This window comes from Gymnoscopelus microlampas (genome assembly GCF_963454915.1).
Source record: "Gymnoscopelus microlampas genome assembly, chromosome: 20".
Classification (NCBI taxonomy): Eukaryota; Metazoa; Chordata; class Actinopteri; order Myctophiformes; family Myctophidae; genus Gymnoscopelus; species Gymnoscopelus microlampas.
In genome coordinates this window covers 26,696,188-26,719,358 of record NC_139957.1, presented here as the reverse complement: position 1 = coordinate 26,719,358, position 23,171 = coordinate 26,696,188, and the positions used below count along the sequence as shown (strand labels likewise).

Below are 23,171 nucleotides of genomic sequence, written 5' to 3'. Positions count from 1 at the left end.
TACAAGTAGAAGTCCCGTATTCAAAATGTACTTGAGTAAAAGAGAAAAAAGTGTTGGCATCACAATGTACTTAAAGTACCAAAATTAAAAGTGGCCTACTCATTGTGCAGAATGTCCCCATATCACAAGTTCAAAATGTTTAAAAAATCTTTTGAAAATAGCCGATCTACAAGCTCACAATGCGTCGCATCACGACACATTGTGAGCTTGTAGATACATATAATTGTAGTAGAGTAAAAGTACAATATTGTCCTCTGAGATGTAGTGAGGTAGAAGTAAAATTATTGAAAATTGTAGAATACTGAAGAAAGTAAAAAATACCTCAAAATTGTACAGTACTTGAGTACATGTACTTAGTTACTTCACACCGCTGGTAACCACTAAAGCCTTAAGGTAGGCTTAATTATGTAAATAGACACAATAGACATGTTTAGAAATATCAACATTTATTTTCACTTCATTTCATTGAAAGAACAATAATTAAAACAGGGATGGAACAAAGAAAAATAAAGTGCAAAATCCATTGGTGTCAGACTAATTAAGGATTAATGTCAGCACACAGTGATAGAGTTCAAAACAATATCAACTTTTCACAAAATATTGCCGTGGTCTCTTTATTCTGCACGGTATTAAATACATTGTAATTATATCCTAGACCTAGGTTCATAAAAATAAAAAAAACAGTCATTAACTCCAGTATGCTGGAGGAGGCCAGGAGTGGCAAAACAGAATGGACACTATTTACCAAATAATACAATCTACAACTACAACATGCAACCAATTAAATGGATACAATGCAGATGCAGGTTTATTATCTTGTTTCATATCCTTGTTGGCTTTCACAGAAGTTTGTGTTCTTGCAATTCCATGCAGTGTCCTACACTCATTCAACCAAGTGTGGCCAATAAGAACATCAACATTCTAAAATATAATCTCCTTTCCAGTCACCCAGTTGGTGTCAGAACAGCTGCAAAAAGCACAGACAGTGAGGGATGAAGGTCTCTCTTGCGCTGAACACTGACTGTAATAATAATAATTAGGGGGGAGGGCAAAAAAAAGCAAATGTTTATGTTCACCAAAAAAAAAAGTGTTCATTTTAACTCATCAGTTTTGTGCCCATCCATCTTGTATGGCCACTGATTGCATTGCAACATTTTGTTCATACTGTATATTCTTGTGTACATCCATAAGGTCTCTTGGTATTCGTGTGGTGACCAGCGGTGGCTCAGTTGATTGAGATTGACACTGACTATAAGGTTATGGGTTCTGTTTCCACAGGAGCCAGTCGACCGTTGCTAGGATGCTCTCAACATCCTCACAGTAATAGGTGACTTCAGGTGAAAGAAACACATAGTTGATTCCACGTTATGTAAGAGCAATATCTATTAGTCTTGTTGCTATGTGTTGTCTAATAACGGAGCACCATGTATAGTGACCACTGTAGATCCACTGGTCGTGCTGTATTGCTCTATGTTACTTGTTTCTATGCTGTTCAGGTCCACTCTGGGGAGGTGGAAGCCATTCTCAGAGGATGGGTGGGAATTGGCTAAGCTGCCCGACACAGAGTTGATGCCAATATTACCCATTGGTATGCTGCTCTGGACAGTCCATGATGACATCTTCTTCTGACGTGCTTTGGAGCCCCCACTGGCCCCCAATACTCTAGCTGCATGGGTCCGCCTGGTGTCGGTGAGAAAGATTTTGTCACAGTGTTAAGAAAAACGGATCCAATTAAATTAATACACAATGAGGTTATATTTTGTGAGTTAAAAGTGTAATACTGTATACGGCATTATCAACAATGTTGGTAATACAGTTTTTAGATAACAAAAGTTAGCTAAAAAGTAACTAACATATGGACCATGATGAACATATATAACTGATTTATCACAGTAGAAATAGTAGCAGCTGAAGCAACAGAAGGAGAAAGCGATTCATTCACTTTGGATTGTATAAAAATAGCATCACTGTTTAATTTGGACAATAGTTTAATGAGGCCTATGACAACATGGCCATTCATCGTCTGTGTTGAAGGAATGCTGCCGTACCTGTTGTAAGTCTTTAATATGATGAGCAGAAAAGTGAGTATTATGATGATCCCTATGACGATGATAGCAATCATAGCCCCAGAACCTGTGATAAGCAGAGAGACACAGAGAGAGAAAAAATAGAAAATAGCATTTTAAAACATTTTCTTCAGTGTTATTTCTAGGGCTGTGCCCCCATAATCGATTCATCGGTCGGTTTGGTCTTATTCGACAAAGACTTTGTTAGCTGATTAGATGTTTATTTTATTTTATTATTATTATTAATTGTTGCTCCATGCATATCTCCTGTAAACTCTAACTATAGCCCTTTAAATATACCAGTGTACAATAGCCAGTAGCCATTGTGAAATCATAGAATGTCTCAACCTCACCAACTTGAAAAAGCTGGTCTCTGCATGATTGTATAGTATACTGCAAACACAATCAACTAATCGTTTAGTCAACTAATTCCTGTGGCTGTTATTAGGCTACCAAGAATTGTTTTAGTTGTGGACAGTTCTAGTTATTTCCCCTCTTGTCTTTGGACATTTCACATCCCATCTCATTCACATGGTGAAATCTTTTGAGTTTGTCATAGTGTCTAGTAGCTTTTGGAGACCATTTACAGGCATGCTCTACAACAGTGGTTCTCAGTGGGGTCCCCAGTAAAATTAGTTAATATCTTTATAGTTATAGTTTGCGCACCACTGCTGTACAGACTGTACAGACAGTATTTTGCTCAACGCATTCCCTTCTGTCTAAGCTCTAAAAGGTATTGTTGCCACTCCCTTGCAGTCCATCTGATTAAACGTCCTGACGTACTCAGGTTGCTTATCTTAACTACAGTCATAATGTCCTATTAACCCATTAAGACCTGAGGCCCATTCTATACAAATGCTGTCTAAATCAGTAGTTCTCACACTCAAACTCATTTTTTCCCCAAAATGTCCAAAAATAGCAGATGTCGTGACGCGCTGCAAGCTTGTATATGACGCTGATGCTTTCCTGGTTTTAATGGGTTAATTTGAACTTCCATGAGGGACACTGTAACTGTAGCTGGTATCGCTCAGTTATGTTTCAGAAATGTCCATATTGTTGGTCAACAAAGACAAAAATATTATAAAAAATAAGTCAAATACACTTAGGCTTGAACAAGCAGAAATGCTCATGCACAGACAGTAAACAAATACACACACACACACACACACACACACACACACACACACACACACACACACACACACACACACACACACACACACACACACACACACACACACACACACACACACACACACACAAATATAGTCTATTTATACATACTCTGGATGAGTACTTGTTCTTTAGATTTGGTCGTGCTGGTTGTATTTGTGGTGAAGTTGGTCACTGGTGAGACAGTTGAAGTTTGCATTTTCAGCAACAACCTGGAAGGGGAAGACAAAACACAAAATAAAATGTAAGGATTAGATTATTTGATTTGAGACTTTATTGTCCCAGAGAGAAATTTGTTTTCACAGCCTGTTCAACACAGCAGCACACAGACAGAAACACACAATACATGGATTCTCCATACTGTGCAAATACATTCATACATCCTGTAGCACACAACATTGCCATCTGGTAACTAGGCAATAATAGGTATCCACTATCCAGTGTTTGGTAAATTACTTTAAAAATAAACATTAAACATTTCAATTAAGAGCATTAGTGTTCTATCTTTGTGTTAGTTGTGCTTTACATTCACAAAATAACCTACAATCTTAAACATGTTGCAGAAAATCTATAGTGATACTACTTTCAACGTTTAGGCACGTCATTATATTGTAAAAATAGTAAGAAATAACCAAGACCTTTGCAAAAAGAAAAAGAAAAAAGGAAATAGACGATCTAAAAACAATGCATTGCTATAGTGCTTGGCAACGTATCGTCACCATGGGGGGGGCGTGGCATAGTAGCTGATGACATATTGGTGAGAGTCAATGTTAAGCTAGTCTCAGACAACTATGCCACAATCTCTGAATGCTATATAGCATATATATGCATATATGCATAGCATATGCATAGCATATGCATAGATGTATGCCGGAAGCATTTGTAAATTGTGGGAGGCAATAGTCTGGCCACGCAAGACTAATGTTAAGCCAAGCTGTTTATGACCCACCAAGATACCAAATGACACTTTTTGACGCCCCCCTTCAGGATTTTTAGCTACCACTATATTGCTAGTCACTCATCATACATGAAGTATATGGAGCTAAAGTGGTTAAGATTGGCATGCATGGGTGTGCGTGTGCATGTTGGGGGTTCTCAGCCTCAGAAAAATGGTGGGGAACCACTTGAATAGGGAACTATGGCAATAATGTTATTGGTGCTATAATGCCATTTAAGCAGCCTACATTTCAATGTATAATTTGTTGATGACATGTATTACTGTGTTAATTTCTTAAGCTATGTTGATGAATTGAAGGACATTGAAATAGGACCATAATTGAAACAAGTCCCCAGGACTTTTTTGTGTTATCCTTTTAGCCTTACTGTCTTTCTTACAATGCTGATTAATAAAGTACTCAATCAATCAATCAAACAACTCAGAAGTTAGAGCACCCTCTATCACTGCAGGGTATGGTAGACAAACTGCATTAGTCTGCTTACTGTAAGCTTAAAAAGTCATACATCAAAATTTCAGAGTTTCTGAAAGTAATGGCACAGTTGACATTGTAACTGTAAAATATTACCCAATTTGTCAATGTAACGCATTGAATCACTTCGCTGCCCATTGGAGTAATTTCATTATGTAATACTGTATGTTACTTATGTAATGCGTTACCCTGCAACACTGTACTGTAGGTATCAGGTGTGAAAAAGTTAAACAAACATGAGAAGAGTTTGTGCAACACTTTCACCGGGCTAACTCTTACGCAATCTTTGGGGAAAGAAAATAATGCACAGTATAGAGTAAAGAAAAGGCTGAGAACAATAATCATACAGAAGCTGGGTGGCACAGTGAATGGGTGAATATTGTCCAAGAAACAAAGGAATGAGGATATTTCAACTATGTTTACCAAAGCATTATAATGGTTGAGCTAATGGCCATTATAGCGACACAAGGCAAATAGAGTGGAAAGAACCGATATACTACAGTAGCCTAGGCGTATACCTTCTGCCTCTTACACAGTCAAGTTCTCAGAGTTAATTATCCATTTGTAACTCTTGAGTGTAAATGTAAATGTAGTTTAAGCATCCATTTGGTTACATTTGTACACTCTCAGAGTTAAATTAACACAACATTTTCTAGTAAGCGGCCACTTGTGTGTCTTACATGCTACAGTGCAATAAAAAAAAATCTAATCATAGATCTCTGGATCCACATAGGAAGTCATATGAGTGTCTAACATATAGTAGACATGATTTAACACAACTCTCTATTAACATATCAACTAACATCCACTCATTCATCTACAGAGCATAATGAATGGCATTTCTTCCTGGAAGTGCTATCATCAGACAGATTGATGGCCTGTATTCATGTCTCCAAGGAACAGCTACAACCAAACACAATGTTGAAATGTACTGTAGATAGATGAGTACAGATAACGCGGTTGTAAAGATTAAATGATTGTTAGTGGCATTCGGCATGAAGTAAACTCATAACCAGACACCATCATTGACAAAAGCTCCCCCCTTTTTTTCTCTCTGTTATTACTCAAGAAATGTTTTCTTTTAATTAGATTTAGAATCCACCAGTAATTTCAACTGTCCCAACAGGATATTAGCAATTTAAAATGTCCTATGTCCTAATGGGAAGCGTATATATGTTTTCTCAGCCCTACAGTGTATGTTCCCTCAACCCTAACCCCAATAAAGTTATGGAACATACTGTAATGTATAAATGTGTACAACTTTAAAAGCAAGGAATTTCAGCTCAGACATGGGTTAGTGGCTTTGACCCTTCTGCCTTTGTAATAACGTTTACCCCTGCTGGATTATATCAAATCTCCCTGAGGCCCTCACTTATGTCTCTTCCCTATTCTAATTCTCTGCCCTACTGACTTGATAACACAATGCTATTGAGGAGAGTGCCCTTCATTCCCTCTAATACTATAATTACCCTGCCACGCATTGTAATTGGTCCTGTCTGTTTGTGTGTTTGCTTGTTTGTTAGCTAGATAATTAGAAGACGTATTGGCAGATTATCCTGATCTTCAAGGGAATGATCAGTAGGCGGCCCCAAAGAGATGATATATTTTGGGGCAAACAGGTCAACGGTCAAGGTCACAATCAAGATATGTACAGTAGAGCTGGATACGTTAGCTATTTGCAGGGCAGGGTTTCCACCCAAGGTGCATTTGTTAAATTGTATTATTGGTCAAGGTATATTAGTCTGTCTGGTCTATTATAGAATAGAGATTTTTTCTATCAAGATTTTATAGTGATGAGATGAACAATACCTTGTTCATTGTTAACATGACATTTTAATCAATATTTTGTGGATTTCCTGGGCCAGGACATCCACAAAGGACTCCAGGCAAAGTTTTAGGATTCTCATCTGATTTAGGCCAGCTCATTTCACAGTATATTTCTCCCCTCCACAATGTGAATAGTCAGGCAATATGCACATACTCCTAATTGTATTCTGTATGCAGAAGCCTCAGCCGGTATATCTGCGCATTCATTGTACCTGACAGGAACATTCTTATAGATTTAATCTACAGTGTGGTGATTAATGACTCCAACAGAGACCATCCATCACTGACAGTAGGCCTTTATCTATTACTGTTTAGGAACGAATCCAAACAAAACACAGGTCAGAGCACACCCTGTAGTGTAAGGGATACTTCCCCTTTCTTTTGGCATGGCTTGGCTTGGCTTGGCTTGGCTTGGCTTGGTGATAACCCAGAAAACACTTCAGAGGGTTTGGATGACACTTGTTTAAAGATTTATTGTTTAAGTTGGAAAAATGTCAACAGAAAGCAGAGGTGAATTGTAGCAAATTCTTCTTATTCTAAGTTCTGGAAATGTACAGTTTCTATTCATCACATCTACCAAATGAACCCTAGCATCCCTATTTTGGGAAAATCATAATCTCTTTTTTATTTGTATTACTTCCAAAATAGTGAAAATAGCCAATCTACAAGGAATACGATGTGTTGGGAGCTTGTCAGTTATCTTCGCTATGTGTTGTATGACGTGTATAAAGTAGGGCTTAAGTGGTTAACTGAATATCGCTGAGCGTGTAATGTCATCACTAAACCATTGAAAGTATGATTCTAAGACGGCTTAAGGAAAAGCTTAATTTGTTTCCAGTTCCATAATATGGCCAAACAAACAAATAGCTGACTTGTACCCAAGAAAACAACAGAATGTACTGTAAAAGTGGACTGTATCCAGTACCATCTGTGTATTCCTGATGGGTGTTGCCAAAAAACACATCATCACATCCATTGCCACAAGGAGCCCAAGGAAGACAGCATTAGGCATGAAATAAGCCCAACATTTTGCTATGCTATATATCATCGTAGAAACCAAAAAAAATTGCCCCATAAACTTTCCACCTATAATGACATGTCTAAAATATGGACGGCAGGTTGAAACTTGAAAGTGGTTAAACCGGTCTGTGGGTTTTATAAATATTTCACCAATGAAAACTATTAACAAGGACTTGTGAATAAATAATTACAATTGATTGATTGGAACACAGGTTCTTATTTACATTTCCTGAAAAGCAACAGTTTTGGACATACAAGGTTTCCGGCTAAACAGCGATGATATATTTTTAACTGAGAAATACTGTGTAAGCAACATGTTGGAGCATTATACTGAGGGTATAAGTAAAAGCACTGTACTATTTGCACCCACGCGCACGTCGCACACTGCATGCACCAACAACCCACACACACTTGTTAATACTCTAAGCAAACAGAAGTGAGAAAGTGAAGTGAGACGGCTGTTAAGAACTCATTGTTCTGTGTTCCATGCATTTTATTCTTAAGAGTTATTAAAAAAAAGTCTCAAATCAATGTTATGACACAGCCTAGGGGTCACCAGGTGTAACATAAAAATGGACTCCCTCACTCCCAGTCCCCAAACTCAACCAACCAACAACAGTTTAAAATAATTTATTGTAAAGTTTGAAACATGGGTAATTTCCAAATAAAAAAAAGAATATCCTATGTTTACCTTTATCCTAACAGAAAAACAAAGTACATGGATCTTACCTAATCTAATTAAAGAAAAACAAAACAAACTAGAAGCACAGGTCTCCGCCAGGTCAGGAAGATGATAGTATCATACTAGAAACTACTGATCCTAATTCTGTCTTATCTATTTATATTACATATTGTGATGTCACGTGAAGCTTGACCAATCCAAAAGATTAGGTGTTCACAGACGGACGGACACACACACACACACACACACACACACACACACACACACACACACACACACACACACACACACACACACACACACACACACACACACACACACACACACACACACACACACACACACACACACACACACGGACGGACGGACGGACGGACGGATGGAGTGAAAACATACTCTCCACCATGCCTTCGGCCTGGCGGAGACAAAAAGCCACCCTTCCCTACACTACTAAGGCTGTAAGCCACTTTAACTGACAAAGCTAAAACACTGACAAGTACCTTAAAGATCTAGTATGGTTGCAGGCTGGCAAGGAGAAAGTCCTCTATCCACCTGTTTCCTAGGCTTTTCACTGTGTTCCACTTCCTGTCTTTTGATCCAATGAAATCCAATGAAACCGGTCAGATGACTAATGATATCCAATGAAATCCGACAGGAAGTGGAAAACAAACAGCCAAGAAACAGGTGGATAGGCGGGTGACATCCACTTTTATAGCTGAGCCCATTGTCACAGGAGCCAATCACCAGCTAGTTCCACCTAGTAGTCAACCACTCACACTCAACCACAATCAGTTACCACTCACACACCAGCTGGTACTCAATAAGTCACTCATCACCACTCAATCACACATAGACCAATGAGGGGAGAGACATGCACAGGGAAGACAACACATGAAAGCTAAGATAGAAGAAGGTAGGGTCAGTCCACAGGCCAGTCAGGCACGCATGGGAGGCAAAACTGGATCCGGAACTAGAATTGCTAGATAGCGAAAATGACGTAGATGACCGTACCTTCTTTTTAATTACCTTGCAACACACAAGGAACTACATAGTATGACCCTAGGGTCAAAACAAGCACTCTTAATCGTTTCCACAGTGAAGAGGCACAAACTACAGTAAACTACCGTAGCATGAAAAAACATTCTGCAAAAACAGGTATTGGAAGTGGCGTAATCTACAACATGTTCTCTCCAGCTTATTTCATTTTTCACTGTGTCACTTGAGAAATATAAATGATTCATAGGCTTTTCAGTTAAATGGTAAAGAAAAATGGTGCATTTATACACCACATTTGTCCAAAGCGCTTTGCAATGTGCATTACTTTCATCCATTCACATACACACACTGATGGCAGAGAGAACCATGCAAGGCACCATCCTGCTCATCAGGAGCAGAGGGGTTCAGTGTCTTGCTCAAGGACACTTCGACACTAACTCAGTGAGAGCCGGGGGTCAAACCGGGCCACCTTCTGATTCCCAAGTGGCCATTTCATCACTTGAGCCGCTGCCGCCCAGTTTAGCTTAGTTGCCCATTTCAGCTCAATGAAAAATAAATTCCCTACTTACTTCCCATGTATTTACTAATCTTTTTTTTCCTAATCATTATTATTTTTTACATTTTCCGAAATAGCTAAATTAACCCCTACAAGCTAGAGCGAGAGCGTTGTGAGATTGTAGATCTGCTATTTCCGCTATTCAGTATACTACGAAGTGTATAGGGCTTAATTGGTTGAAAACCATGGACCCATATTTTGCAATTTACATGGAACTGTACATTACTCACATGCTGTATATTAAAGAATTGCATGCATTCCACACAACGAGCCAGGTAAAGCTCAATAATGTTTGAGTGTGACTGAATGCCTATAGAGTGTATCATGGGAAGTCTCTCACAGTTTGCATTAATCTGCTCTTGTAGTAGAGACAGAGCGCATGCGTCAATGGGAGATAAGCTGGCTTGGGGAGGGCCCATTCACTGGAGTTTTTCAGGGGCCAAGTCATTTCTCTGTACAGGCCTGAGAGCGAGTGCTTTAAACGAGAACAAAATTTGCATCAGCTATGAATAGCGGAAAACCCTGGAACAAGGAAGTGCAGCCTCTGTACAGTTGCATATTGTTGCGTGTGCGCGCACGCACACACACACGCACACACACGCATGCACGCTTGCTTTCTCACTCACTCACTCACTCACTCGCACGCTCGCACGCACGCACGCACACACACACACACACACACACACACACACACACACACACACACACACACTCAAATTGTTGGAGCTTGACTAGCAAGCAGTGAGAGGGGGCCGCATTGGGGAGATCTGTTCACCTAAGTTACATTCATTCAGGTGGCACTTGATTCAACAAGTAGGGCACTTTTCCAGCTGGACACAAAATTTGTATGAGACAGTCATCATGGGTGGATCAGCAACTTTACAGATTCATCACATCACAGAGCCACATAACATGTTAATTAGAGCTCACTGAATTAAACATGATCATTTTTAGCCCCACTATTGGTGGGCTTCTGACTGAGTTTGGCATTGGCGGTCAGTCAGTGAGTCAGTCAATTAGTGAGTCAGTCAGTCAGTCAGTCAGTCAGTCAGTCAGTCAGTCTGTCTCCCCAAAGGATGAACCCTAACCATTTGAGTGACCCCCATGCAGGGCTGTATTAGCCATTGGGCCGCCGGGGCCGTGGCCCAGGGGCCCTTGGCTCTCAGGGGCCCTTCGGGGGAACTGGGCCGCACGGCCATCGACAATTTACTAAAATGAAATGTATAGGTTAATCTAAATATCAAATGTGTGGGCCCTTCCTCTGTATTTACAGCAGTGATTCTCGCTGGGTTTGAGGCCTTGACAAGGGCTCCTGGGCTCCAGGGGCCCTTCCATATATGATGGAATATGATTAAGGATTTCATATCATACACACCATACCTGTAACTTTCACTAGCCCCCCCAAAAGAAACGTGTGTGGGGGTTAATCCGTCCCTGCCCCCATGATCTTTCTTCTAGTGTCAGTGTCACTCTCAGCCCAAAATGTCTTGTTTTCATTTTTAGCCTACCTATTGATAGCAGTCTTTATGTCAGTCAGTTAAAACCGCTTTCATCTGGTTGTGTGTAAGAAGCAGCATGGGCCATTAGTGGGTGACAATTTTACTGAGACGAACAGATTTTGCAAATAGAACAAGCTGATATTTATTCATAGCCTGATACTGCTGGCTCACCAGCGTATTTGGGTTTACTTTACATCTTTACGTCAGAGCAAACAGAGGAAGGCCCAGCCAAATCATCCATGCAACTTTATTTGTTCCCCGTGGAAAGTATAAATACAGATATGAGCAATGTGAGTGTAGACTCTCTCTTCTTTGTGAATATGCTATATTTTATTATATTACTTTATTATATCTTGGCTCAGCATATACAAGAAATAAGAGAACAACTACCACCGATTTGAGAAACTTTGAATCTTCTACTACTTTGTAACTTGCTCCAGGACCAACCAATCAGATTCCATCTCTAATAACAAAAACTGACTCTAGCAAGTGGCTCCAGATCAGTGCTTCCAGGTACTCCCTGCTGACTCTCGTTAAAGTTCACAGGGAGGTGATACGTCTAGATTTCTCTTCCAGGTTGACTCCTGGATGAAATAACTGTTGATCTGGTGCCAGGAATGTTATAAGCAAAGGATCTAGGATGTTTGATTTCAGCTTTTGAAATAAGGATAAATGTGGTGGCCGATCAATTTGTCCATACAGCAGTGGTTCGCAACATTCACCTTGTGCCCTTGTCTTTCTTGTAGCTGTCTAATTAGAGACAGTTAGACCCACCTAATAAGATTAAAAAAGAAAAACAGGAGTCGCAGGAGTCCTAAGCACCCGAGTTGCATGGAAACCACTGCTATACGGTGTCATTTTCAAAGCCTTAACCACTTTGTAAGACCTATACACCTGCACTTCGTCGTACACAAAATAGCTAAAATAGCTGATCTACAAGCTCACAATGTGTAGTGTTGGGACGTGTTGTGAGCTGGTGGATCTGCTATTTTTGTTATTTGCTAAAATGTTGAAGTTCTTTGTCTTTTTCTTTAATGTTTCGCCTATAATGACATGCCCAAAATAGGGACACCAGGTTGAAAGCGATTAAAGCTGCATTGTGTGACCTTTTTGCACGTAAAGTGTACACACCAGCCTTACGTATCATCACCAGGGCACCGGGTTGGGAGGCGGGGATTATGTTTTCGCCCCTGTAGGTTTGTGTGTCCGTATGTGTACAGCTAATCTCGGACGCCGCTAGACCAATCGGCGTCAAACTTTGCATGCACACTCCCAGTTGGGCAAACCCCCAAATGTTTCTAATCAGCCTCGTGGTGGCACAATAACAGGCCGCTTTATGTTTTGGCCTGTACAGCATCCTATCTACCCCAAATTGTAATCACACTTTGAGGGGCATCTGAACAACACAGTGTAAAAAACGATTACACTTACACCCATCACCACAAATGCTACAAATGTCACTGTTTGTTGCAGAAACATGATTTCTTCACCAAATTAGTTACAAATGGTCTCATGAAGTCATGTGACAATGACCGTAAAACGTTGATACTCCATACTGTTAGCCTGTAATAGCTTTCAAAGACAACGAAGATTTGTGGGCAGGGCTTATTTCTTACAAAATCGTCATACTGTATGTCATGAACGCAACATCTGATCATCCCCAAATTGGAATCACATGTTATGGGGCCTCTAGCACAGCTCCAAAAGCACTTTCACTTGACTTCTGCCCATAGGAGCAGAAGTGACGGTGCAACACGAAAGGTTGTACAATCTCTATCTCCCCGCGCCTCTTCCTCACGTCCTGCCAGGCTGCACCCCACGACTGACACAGCCCTGGGTAGGCCACCCAGCCTGGTGAAGATCTGCACTCTGAGGACAGCCCTTTTTGAATAAAGCATGTTGTCCAAAGTTCGCCCAACTCTAAACTCAACAGGCTGCCCTCCCATATCCATGCCTATCTGGCCAATTATCCAGCACTATTGACCAGTAGATAAGTTTGTCTTGCTTTGGTTGCCATAGCCTGTGGTGCATGTGAAGGGTAGGGGGAGAGCTGGCTTGTTGTGACATAAAATAATAATACTTAATAATAATTCCCCTTGTTTATTGGTAGTGGCCATGTATCACACAAGGGCCTTAAATTGTAATTAACGTTTGAACCAAAGCAGACCCATTGGCAAGTTCACATTTCCATCTGTGCCATGTTCAGCTGTTTATGACCTACCACACGATTCACTCATGAAACCCAACTGACGCCAGTGAACAGACAGTCAATAAATGACGTAGAGATTACATGGGCTCTGACGTACCGTATGTGCTGGACATGATTATATGATGTGACAAATGGAAAACAGTCCTCACTGGTAGGAAGGAGGTTGTTAACAAGCAATTCTTAGACATGGATTGTCTAATAGGCCTGCAACTAATGATTTTTTCCCCCTACAATTTGATTAATCTATGTGATTCATTTTAGACTATGAAATGAAAGTTGGCAACAAAGTGCAATATAATGGGAAATACTCTACGACCTACTGTACAATACATCTTCAAATGGCTTAATATGTTTACACACATGTCAAAAACATAATTTATCATTTCACAATATGCAACAAAGACACGTTCACATTTTGATGAAGTAGTAAATAGCAAATATTAGAAAATACATATAGTCTATACACTTAGAGACTTAAGGAGTCCACACTCCCACAGATTTTACTGTGTTTCCTTTTTGGACAGCAAATATTACACAACCTGTGTTGACTGACTATTAGGCCATAGAGATTAGTAATGACACATATATCATCTTTGCTATTTGCAGAGGTGACAGCTCCTTGATAAGTGGATAATTCATCACAAGCTGTACAGGGCCAGAAAGACACACACCAGGGTATGTACTATTGATGTTGAAGAGGCAATGTAACCAGCCATGATATGACTTTGAAATATGTCTAATTTCTTTATGTTTCATTCATATCAACCTTTTATCTGAATTTGTATTTACCTTTGCATTCATTTCACTTACAATACTGTATGTAATCTCAAGCTAGGAAGTGATACGAGACAAAATAAATAATAATAATAATAATAATGATAATAATAATAATAATAATAATAATAATAATAATAATAATAATAAGTGTAATAATAATACAAATAATAGTAATAATACAAATAATAATAATAATATTAAAAATAACTAATTAAGCAAGTTCCTAAAAACTCACGTAAATCAGATTACAGTTAATTTTATTATATGGCCTCCTCTATAACTGGCTGAATTTCAATTAGAGTCATCTTTGGGTGTTTATTGCTATTCAAAATAGCTGAAATGAACCGCCTTCAGATTTTGGAGGCAAGAAATCAGAAAGTAATGAGAGTCCATTTATTTGTCTTTTGCTTATTATTTCCCCTTTCCCTATCTGCAAGCTCTCCCTTTGCTATGATAATGGTTTGTGTGCTCTTCCACCAACCACAGCTATTCAGCTCCAGTGCGGATTCAATATCCTCTCTTCCTTCCTCAGCAAACACATCATTTTATTGGCCTAGAGAACAGAGTCTCTGCACAGAACAGGAACAATTTGGTTTCCTCTTTTTATATGAGGAAAAAAAAGCCAGACAAAATTGTTATATGGCTAGACTTTCTTCCTCTATACATGTATTACATGCAGAAAAACACACACACACACACACACACACACACACACACACACACACACACACACACACACACACACACACACACACACACACACACACACACACACACACACACACACACACAGGCGCACGCACGTACAGACATGAACAGGTCGTACGTAGTGTTGTCTCGTACTAACACATTCATAAACACATGCAAAGCATGACCTTCGTCAAATGAGGGTCTGAGTCAATATTTAAGCAGTCAATCAGAGCCAGTCCAGAGGTTAATAAGAAAATGCAGCCTGAAGCCGTCGGGCCACAAGAGAGAGAGAGAGAGAGAGAGAGAGAGAGAGAGAGAGAGAGAGAGAGAGAGAGAGAGAGGTCGTCATCAACAGGTCATAGACGACCTTTACTGTTGACACTATTTCCATCCCTCTCACATTAACTCTTTCCATGATGGTTAACCTGCCTGTGTGATTCAGTTCTCAGGAGTACATTCAGATATGAACCTGAAACTTCCTCACATGTGAGGAAGGGTGTGTTACTGTGTGTGTGACTGTGTGTGTGTGTGTGTGTGTGTGTGTGTGTGTGTGTGTGTGTGTGTGTGTGTGTGTGTGTGTGTGTGTGTGTGTGTGTGTGTGTGTGTGTGTGTGTGTGTGTGTCCATGACTAATCTTGGAAACTACATTGATCAGCGTCAAATGTCTTGTGCACACTGCCGGTAAGGTCAAGGAACTCAATTCCAGAATATTTTTCTTATTGTCACATGGTGCAGAGCCAATGCAATTACACTAAAACCCGCACAATTGTGAAAAACTTCACCATGTCTGTTGCAGAAACAATTCTTTTTACCTGTCTTCACCACATTAAGTACAGTAGCAACACATGAACTCAGGAGTCATGTGATAATGACCATCAAACAGCTTTTTTATATTTCATGACTCTAATTGGCTTCCAAAATTAGTGGGAGGGGCAGATGGGTGGGCCGCATGCATTTTCAGAGCATGTTTATTTTAATGATCAATCAATTGATTGAGCTACATAGTAGCTTGGATCAATATAGCCCACATAAAGTTCCTATTTATCACAATGACAACATTTCTTTCCATGAAGTTTGTTTTTCTCATTTATTTTTTGTTATCAATGTTGTATTATCAATACAATCTTAGTGTTTTGGCAATTATTTGGGGGCCCACTTGCAATACCCTCACGGTCAATCAGTGGGCCCTGGCCCACAGGTTGAAAACCACTGATTTAGAGCCAACCTCCAAAAGCATTTTCACTTCTGACAATAGGGGCGCAATAAATGGGAAACATCGTACTTTATGTCATAGAAATGCAATTTTTCCTTGCGGAGTCCTCGAGTCTGGACAGCTGCAACCCACAACTTGCATCAGGGGAACCACACAGTTATTTCTATAAATTGTCTACTTTGTATTACCATGAGACTGACTGATCAGCTGGATTAGCTGCCTGCTCTAACTACTTCATTATTCTTATGTCACTTTGGACAGACATGTCATGGGGTCCGTCCTAATTTACATTCCCGGCCTAATTTGTGTTCCCAGTTTGGCCCTGTACAAATATCATTGACAGGCATTAATGATTAGCATCCTTTATCATAGCCTTTCCCCCCTTTGCCCTGTGCCTTTTCATACATGAGCACAATGCCAAAACAATGTCATCACACCATGCACACAGACACAATGATGGCGATAATTAGGGTCATGTCTCCTGGCAGAGATTTGCTCTCCACTCAGTGTTTTTTAAATGTTATATTCAAGATAGCATCTTGCAAACAGTATGCTGTTCTGGACAAATAAGTACCTGTTAGGTTAAGATGTAAAAGGGACTTTTGAAAATGGTGTCCTTGCATAATAGCTTCTCAACTCACAATGTATTGTTCGCTCAGTTTCAAAAGACATAACAAAAGGGTATTTATAGAGAGTTACAGAGAGGTAAAGTTACAAATATACAGACACAGCAGCCCTGTGTAGTGGAGTCACAAACAATGAAGCGGATTTATACAGTACTTGTCGTGGAGGCATTCATAGCTGTATTAAATTAACTTAGTGGCCAAGTTTGAATTTGGCAATATAGTTAGACAAGAAGTGTCACATTCTGAAAAAGTGACTGCAATAACATTATTTCTGGTTTCAAGTTGTAAGTACTAAGTATGCAACTTTGGACAATACATTCTCTGCAGTCATTTATCTCAACAAATGAATCAGTGTCACTACATTTGCATGAATCTTCTCTACTTCTTTAGTCATGCAGGAGTAGTTGGGAATAGTGTTCATCTAATATACTGTACAGTATGTATGTGCTGAATAACATGAAAAGCTCATAGCAACCAATATGCAACTGCTTGTTCAGCAGTGAATTTCTATAGACGTGTTCATGTAGAAAGAAAAAAAGTTATTGCCAACATTTATTTGAATTTCTTTGTGTGTGGCTAGTATACATTTTTACTTTAGGGTCTTTAACTGCAATCTATGTCAATTAATTGTCTATCAAGTGCAAAGATTGAAAATATTGCTTATTTTGATTTGTACAACTTGTGCAATATATTTTGAGTAAATTAGTCCTATAATGGAATATTGGCTGTCAGAGTTTACTAGGTTCATTTCTGAAAATAGCAGGACATTATATCAGGTGGATTGATGGATTTCACTCCAATTCTTTTGTGTGTGACATACTTATTATTAAGTATTATTATACTGTTACATGTATACATTCCTCCTGATGGTAGCTTTCCAACAAGGGCGGGAGCTCACATTAACCCTAACAGCCCATCAATGGAACAGGTTTACTAACCCCTAACATAATCCTAATAATATGTCCACCATATTAGAGTTACCTAACTGGTCATAGTCCCATTAAAACTTCAAAGTGATCCAATAAACCATGGTCTGTCATTTCAAGCTGCGTAAACCTGCCAGTCGCAGCTCACACGTAAATTTTGTCTAGTTAAACATTGTATAATGTATTTACATGGTAAATCACTTCTTTACACTCTAGGAGAACAGGTGACACATATCTAGAGCTGCACTGTCAAATATAGCCTATTATTGGTCAAATGTTTCACCTGTACAATTATTACAGGTCCAAACAATAATACCTTTAGCTCGAAACAAACTTTGTTTAATATAATATTAATTAAAGAGTTAATGTACAGTACATATTGTGTCATATATGTCACCAGGTTATTTTTGTTTAATGGTTTAAAATATAAAACTCCAATAATCAATTCACAGAAGAAGCATTTGAACAGTGTCATATAGACGCTGTACATAACAGCCAATGCATTTTGCACATGCCGTCATATTTTCCTGTCGCACATCAGCAACTGATGATATGATAAGTGCTTCCGGTCTACAGATATCATAATACACCAATACCAGATACATTGCAAACTAGCATTGGACCGTTAGGAGTGTAACAAAGCACTAAAGATGACTAATACATGAAACCTTTAGATTCAATCCTGACCTTTGTGGCACATTTCTAAATCAGAGTGCTGTTTGGAATGTGAGCTATTTCTGACCACCTGAGATTCAACTGTCACCCAGCTATGTTGTCTGCTGGGAGAACCCCCCCCCCCCCCCACATACTCACTCACACACACACACACACACACACACACACACACACACACACACACACACACACACACACACACACACACACACACACACACACACACACACACACACAGCAACCATAGTGTACTGAATAACACCCTCACTACCTACTGTAAAACGTACCTGATAACAAACTGACATAGTTTTCCTCTCTGTGATCAGTGTCACTAAACTCACCTTTTGAGCGTCTCGTTCTCGATGTAGCCGCAGCCTTCTCCAGGTGGGACCCTGAGCAGCACCTGGGCCCCCTCTGCCTCAGCCGACCGAGGGGCGCATACTGTAGTCCACTGTACCAGGGGCAGACGGAGCTGACAGACAAACCAGCTCCGGGACCGTGTGGGGGAAAAGAAAGGAGTAGGCTATGTTTGTTTTGTTTGTTTTGTTTTTTTTGCCTTCCCAAATGAGTGCAAAGAAGTCAATCCTGTTGTTGCTGCAGTGACAGTGACAGTGACACTTCCACGAGTGCAGTGAGAAAATGAACAGAGACCCGGACGCAAAAAGAAAAAACAAATCACAACAAAAGCAGAGAGATGTGTGTCTGGTTTCTGTGGGAATCAGAGCATGTGTGTGAGGAAGAGGAGGGGGAGCAGGAGGAGGAGAAAAAGTAGGATGGGCTCCACGCTCTCCACGGCACCTCCCCTCTATGAGTGTAATAATTCCAAGCAGCTGGTTTTTCAGGTCCTGCTGCCGGGCCCCTAGGTGTGCCGACAGCTGTTGATCAAAAAAGCAGAGCTCCCTCCTCCGTGCTTTTTCTTTTTTTTTCTCGCGTGATGACGACGTGCGCTTCAGTCAGACTGTTTCATGCCCCCAGGATTCCACGAACATGCAGAGGAAGAGGGTGTGGCCGGCTGCGTGGGCCTGTGTGTGTCTCTCTGTCTGCGACTGTCTCTGAGTGTGTGTTTCTTTCTCCTGAAGGAAGAAAAGAAAAAACATTAGTATTCATTTAAGGTCATGCATGAAAGCAATGTGTGTGTGTGTGTGTGTGTGTGTGTGTGTGTGTGTGTGTGTGTGTGTGTGTAGGCTACAGTATTGTGTGTGTATATTGTGTGCGCGCGCGCGTGTGTGTATGTGTTTGCACATACAGATATGTGGGGTTCAGAGATGTTATCATCACAATATCCTTAATCTTCTCTTAATCACCCTCTTGTGTGTCCAGTCGTAAATGAACCATGTGAATTACTGCAGGTGTGCAAAGGCCACCGATTGGGACCACAAAATATACAGCCAGGTTATATCATGTTTCCACCTCTCTCTCTGCGTCGCTTGGAGGGAATATTCTGTTTCAAGCTAAACAGACTTGGCAAGTTGCCCTCTGAATAGGAAAGGAGAATGTTTTCGTGAGGACTCAACTTTTGTCTCTGCTTCTCTCTCCACCTGTCTGCCTGTGACTAACTGGGTATTGCAACAATGTCTCTGTCTCGTTCCACTTCACCAGATCCTATAGTTCATCCTGTATAATATCCTATATAACACATCCTATAATACCTCCTATTTGTTTTGTTTCTTCATCTGTAGGACATGTCTTTTAATGTTTTATTTGTAATAGATGTGTATATTCCACATTGATGTAATTTTATCCTATGAATGTACAAATATTCCCGGAGAATGCCACTTCTCAAGCCCCTGTTTTTTTTTTAGGCATTCTCCTTCACATTTTTACTGAATCTTTGTGTGTCATTTTTAAATATGTGAAAATAAACAAACAAACAAATGGACCCTTAGTTGACTGTAACTCTGAGAGTTACATTAACACTGAGAATTGTACAGTGTAGATAGGTTCCAAAGGATTTTGAAAAAATGTTCCATTTGTACCCTCTCAGGGTTACAGACCCTTAAGGGTACATTTGAGAGAAACAGTCCTATAACACGCCTTGTCGCCTTCCATAGCAGTCTGTCAGGAGTGAGCCTCATGTTACCTCCAAGGGCTATATAGGTGGTGCCCGTGACTAGAAATCAAGTCACTGTTGCTCCTTTGTTAGAAAGTGTAACTAAACTTCATTTAGGTGGACAGACATGGATGGTTCTGTGTAGGCTGAAAGCTACTGTTTACGTGCCTGCTTTCCTTGTATCCCACATTGAGATGGTGGAAGCTCTTTTTTATCGCAAGCACTGCATATTACATGAATATATACTTCCACAGCCCTAGATCAGATTTTTTCACAATGGACTCTACCACTGTGTTGTTCTACTACACTGCAAACAAGAGCAGTTGCTTGTATATAGTTTGATTTTACAGGCTAAAGTGTCATTTATCAATTAATCAAGTTGAGAAAAGTCATCCATATAAGCTTTCCTTGAAAGAATAGGTATAATAAAAAATAAGAAGAAAATAAATCAGATCTGAACTTACAGTAACCTACAATATAATGCACAAAAACTAAGAAATGTCTTCAATCAAAATGAGCCAGAATATAGCAGTTGGATCCATACTTACATAAATCACCTAAATGTAACAATGTGTATGTTGCACAATAATCATTTAACAAAACCCCCAAAATATTCTTTACTGTTAAGAACTAATGCATTACTTAAAGTTCCTGTGGCAAATCTGAAGCTTTTCACCTTTGTAACTGTAGATCATGCCTTTAAGGAATGCAGACACTGGGCCCATTAGCACCCATCGGGTCCATGTTAACCTGATCTGTTCCCCTTAGGTGTGCACACGTAGTCACGTTCAAACGTACTTCCTGGTCACTAAAACAGTAAGGGTCATTGTGAAGAGGAATTCCCCACTCTCCCTCGGCAAGAAGAGAGGGGTTTTTGTGTTACGGACAAAAAGAGACAGTGGTACAGAATGTGCCTCATCACTGACTCGTTAGTCAGTAGCCTACTCCCAACCTGGAAAAGTCTCTGAGCCTCTCACCGTTGCACCTCTAAATGATGACGGACAGAAGGCATCACATCTGTCATGCAGATGTCCTCTAAGATCATGAATCTCTCATCTAGTTGGCTTTTTAATACGAAATATGAAAGGACTCTTTCAAGAACACAGAAACATTGATACTGACATGATACTGACATCATATTGACCATGATACTGACATGAAACTGACCGTGATACTAACTACACCAATTGACAAAAGTGGTGTCAATTGGTGTAAGCAGTATTCACCACTTGTTGCTTCTACAGTCAAATTCTACTCTTTGCTGAAGAAAGTGAGACTGAAAATCAAGCATGAGGTCAAATTAACTTGGTGTTTTATTTAATTCCACCTGACAACAATTAATCAAGATAAAAACATAAGAAATTGTGAGTGAGTGAATCGCTGTGACAGGGCCTGACATGCCTGTGACAGGGCCTGTGACATCAGACCCCTCTCACAGCACTGTGTGACAGGGATGTCAGGCCATGTTACACAGTGCTGGGAGAGGGGCTTGATGTGACAGGGCCTGACATCCCTGTCACAGGCAAGTCAGTCCCTGTCACATCAGGCATGATGTGACAGAGCATTACACAACCAAAATAAAGCTTACATTTTAATTAGGTGTGGGGGGCGGTAAGGGTATTGGATAGGGGCACTGGCCCAAAAAAGGTTGAGAAACACTGACAGACAAACAATACTGCCTGACTCCTCTCCTCTCTTGATCTGCTTGCCTCTCCCTCCTCTCTTCTGCTCTCCTCTTGCTGCATTTTAGTATGAATTTCTTCCTTTGTGACTAACATCTTTTTGACAAATGAGTAATGAAAAAGGTTTTTCCAATTGTGTCATCACCATCGCCATTTATTTTTACTAATTTCGTAATAAGGAAATTCTTCCGTTTTTTTTTTCTTCCCACCTTTCAGGTCATTCAGTCATCAGTTGTTCTGCATGACTGATGGAGAGAATGTTACTGTTGTGTTGAAATGAATGAGCCATAAAGTTTGCAGTTTTGTCTTCAGGGGACAGAGGTGCAAAGTGCAAATGACATTACCACTTATTTCACTTCACATTTCTAGCATACCAAGCAAGATGTAAATACACCGACTCATCTTGTTTTTCACTGCAGTGCTAAAGGTTTTTCCATGTACTTTACAGCACAGTATGACACACCAAGCTGCTATTGATCCACTGGGAATCCACTGTGGAACATTTCAGGGGATTTAGTTGTTACAGGGAAAGTATCTTTTCTAAAAATAAAAAGATTGAGATATATGAAAGGATAGAGGGTAAACTTAGTGGGTTTATAGCTATGTGACCTTGTTTAAAGGAATACTTCAAACCCCCAAAATGACTTTTTTTCTATAAATTACTCAACCCATGAAGCCTTGAATTCAGGGATCTTTTTTTGTCACATTCCCAAATGAACAATCCAAGAATGAAGAGAATATTTGATGAATGGAAGAAAATAGGGGTCCCAGCTTAAAAAATGCAAAATCATATCAAAACTAATGTATGAACTCCAAAGCCTATTTTCTTCAATTCATCAAATATTCTCTTCATTTTGGGATTCTTCATTCGGGAACGCGACAAAAACAAAACAATTCTCCATGAATTGAAGGTTTTATGGGGTGAGTAATTGATAGGGGGAAAAGGTCATTTTGGGGGTAAAGTACTCCCAAGATTATTTTTATGGCAGTGAATGAGGGCTAAATGATAACAGTAAGTATTCTCAATGTACATTCATACAGTGAATTTGGGCATATGAATATTTTTTTACATAATTTC

General features: G+C 39.8%; 1 protein-coding gene across 1 annotated transcript; it reads right to left on the bottom strand.

Annotated features, from left to right (window-relative positions):
* Window positions 1-429: 429 nt before the first annotated feature.
* On the bottom strand, window positions 430-18,877 carry ncmap (non-compact myelin associated protein). The gene is made up of 4 exons (XM_084044111.1): window positions 18,703-18,877; window positions 3,351-3,451; window positions 2,049-2,133; window positions 430-1,680 (listed from the first exon to the last, which is right to left on the bottom strand). The coding sequence occupies exons 2-4, from the start codon at window positions 3,436-3,438 to the stop codon at window positions 1,398-1,400; spliced, it is 456 nt and encodes a 151-aa protein (XP_083900237.1). The 5' UTR covers window positions 3,439-3,451; window positions 18,703-18,877; the 3' UTR covers window positions 430-1,397.
* Between the last annotated feature and the right edge of the window lie 4,294 nt (window positions 18,878-23,171).

Bases quoted from the DNA above. Each gene is read 5' to 3' on its own strand.
- ncmap (XM_084044111.1), bottom strand. From the start codon at position 3,438: ATGCAAACTTCAACTGTCTCACCAGTGACCAACTTCACCACAAATACA. The intron at 2,134-3,350 runs GTATGTATAAAT...TGCTTATCACAG, and splicing joins AGAACAAGTACTCATCCAGA to GTTCTGGGGCTATGATTGCT. The intron at 1,681-2,048 runs GTACGGCAGCAT...CACCGACACCAG, and splicing joins ATATTAAAGACTTACAACAG to GCGGACCCATGCAGCTAGAG.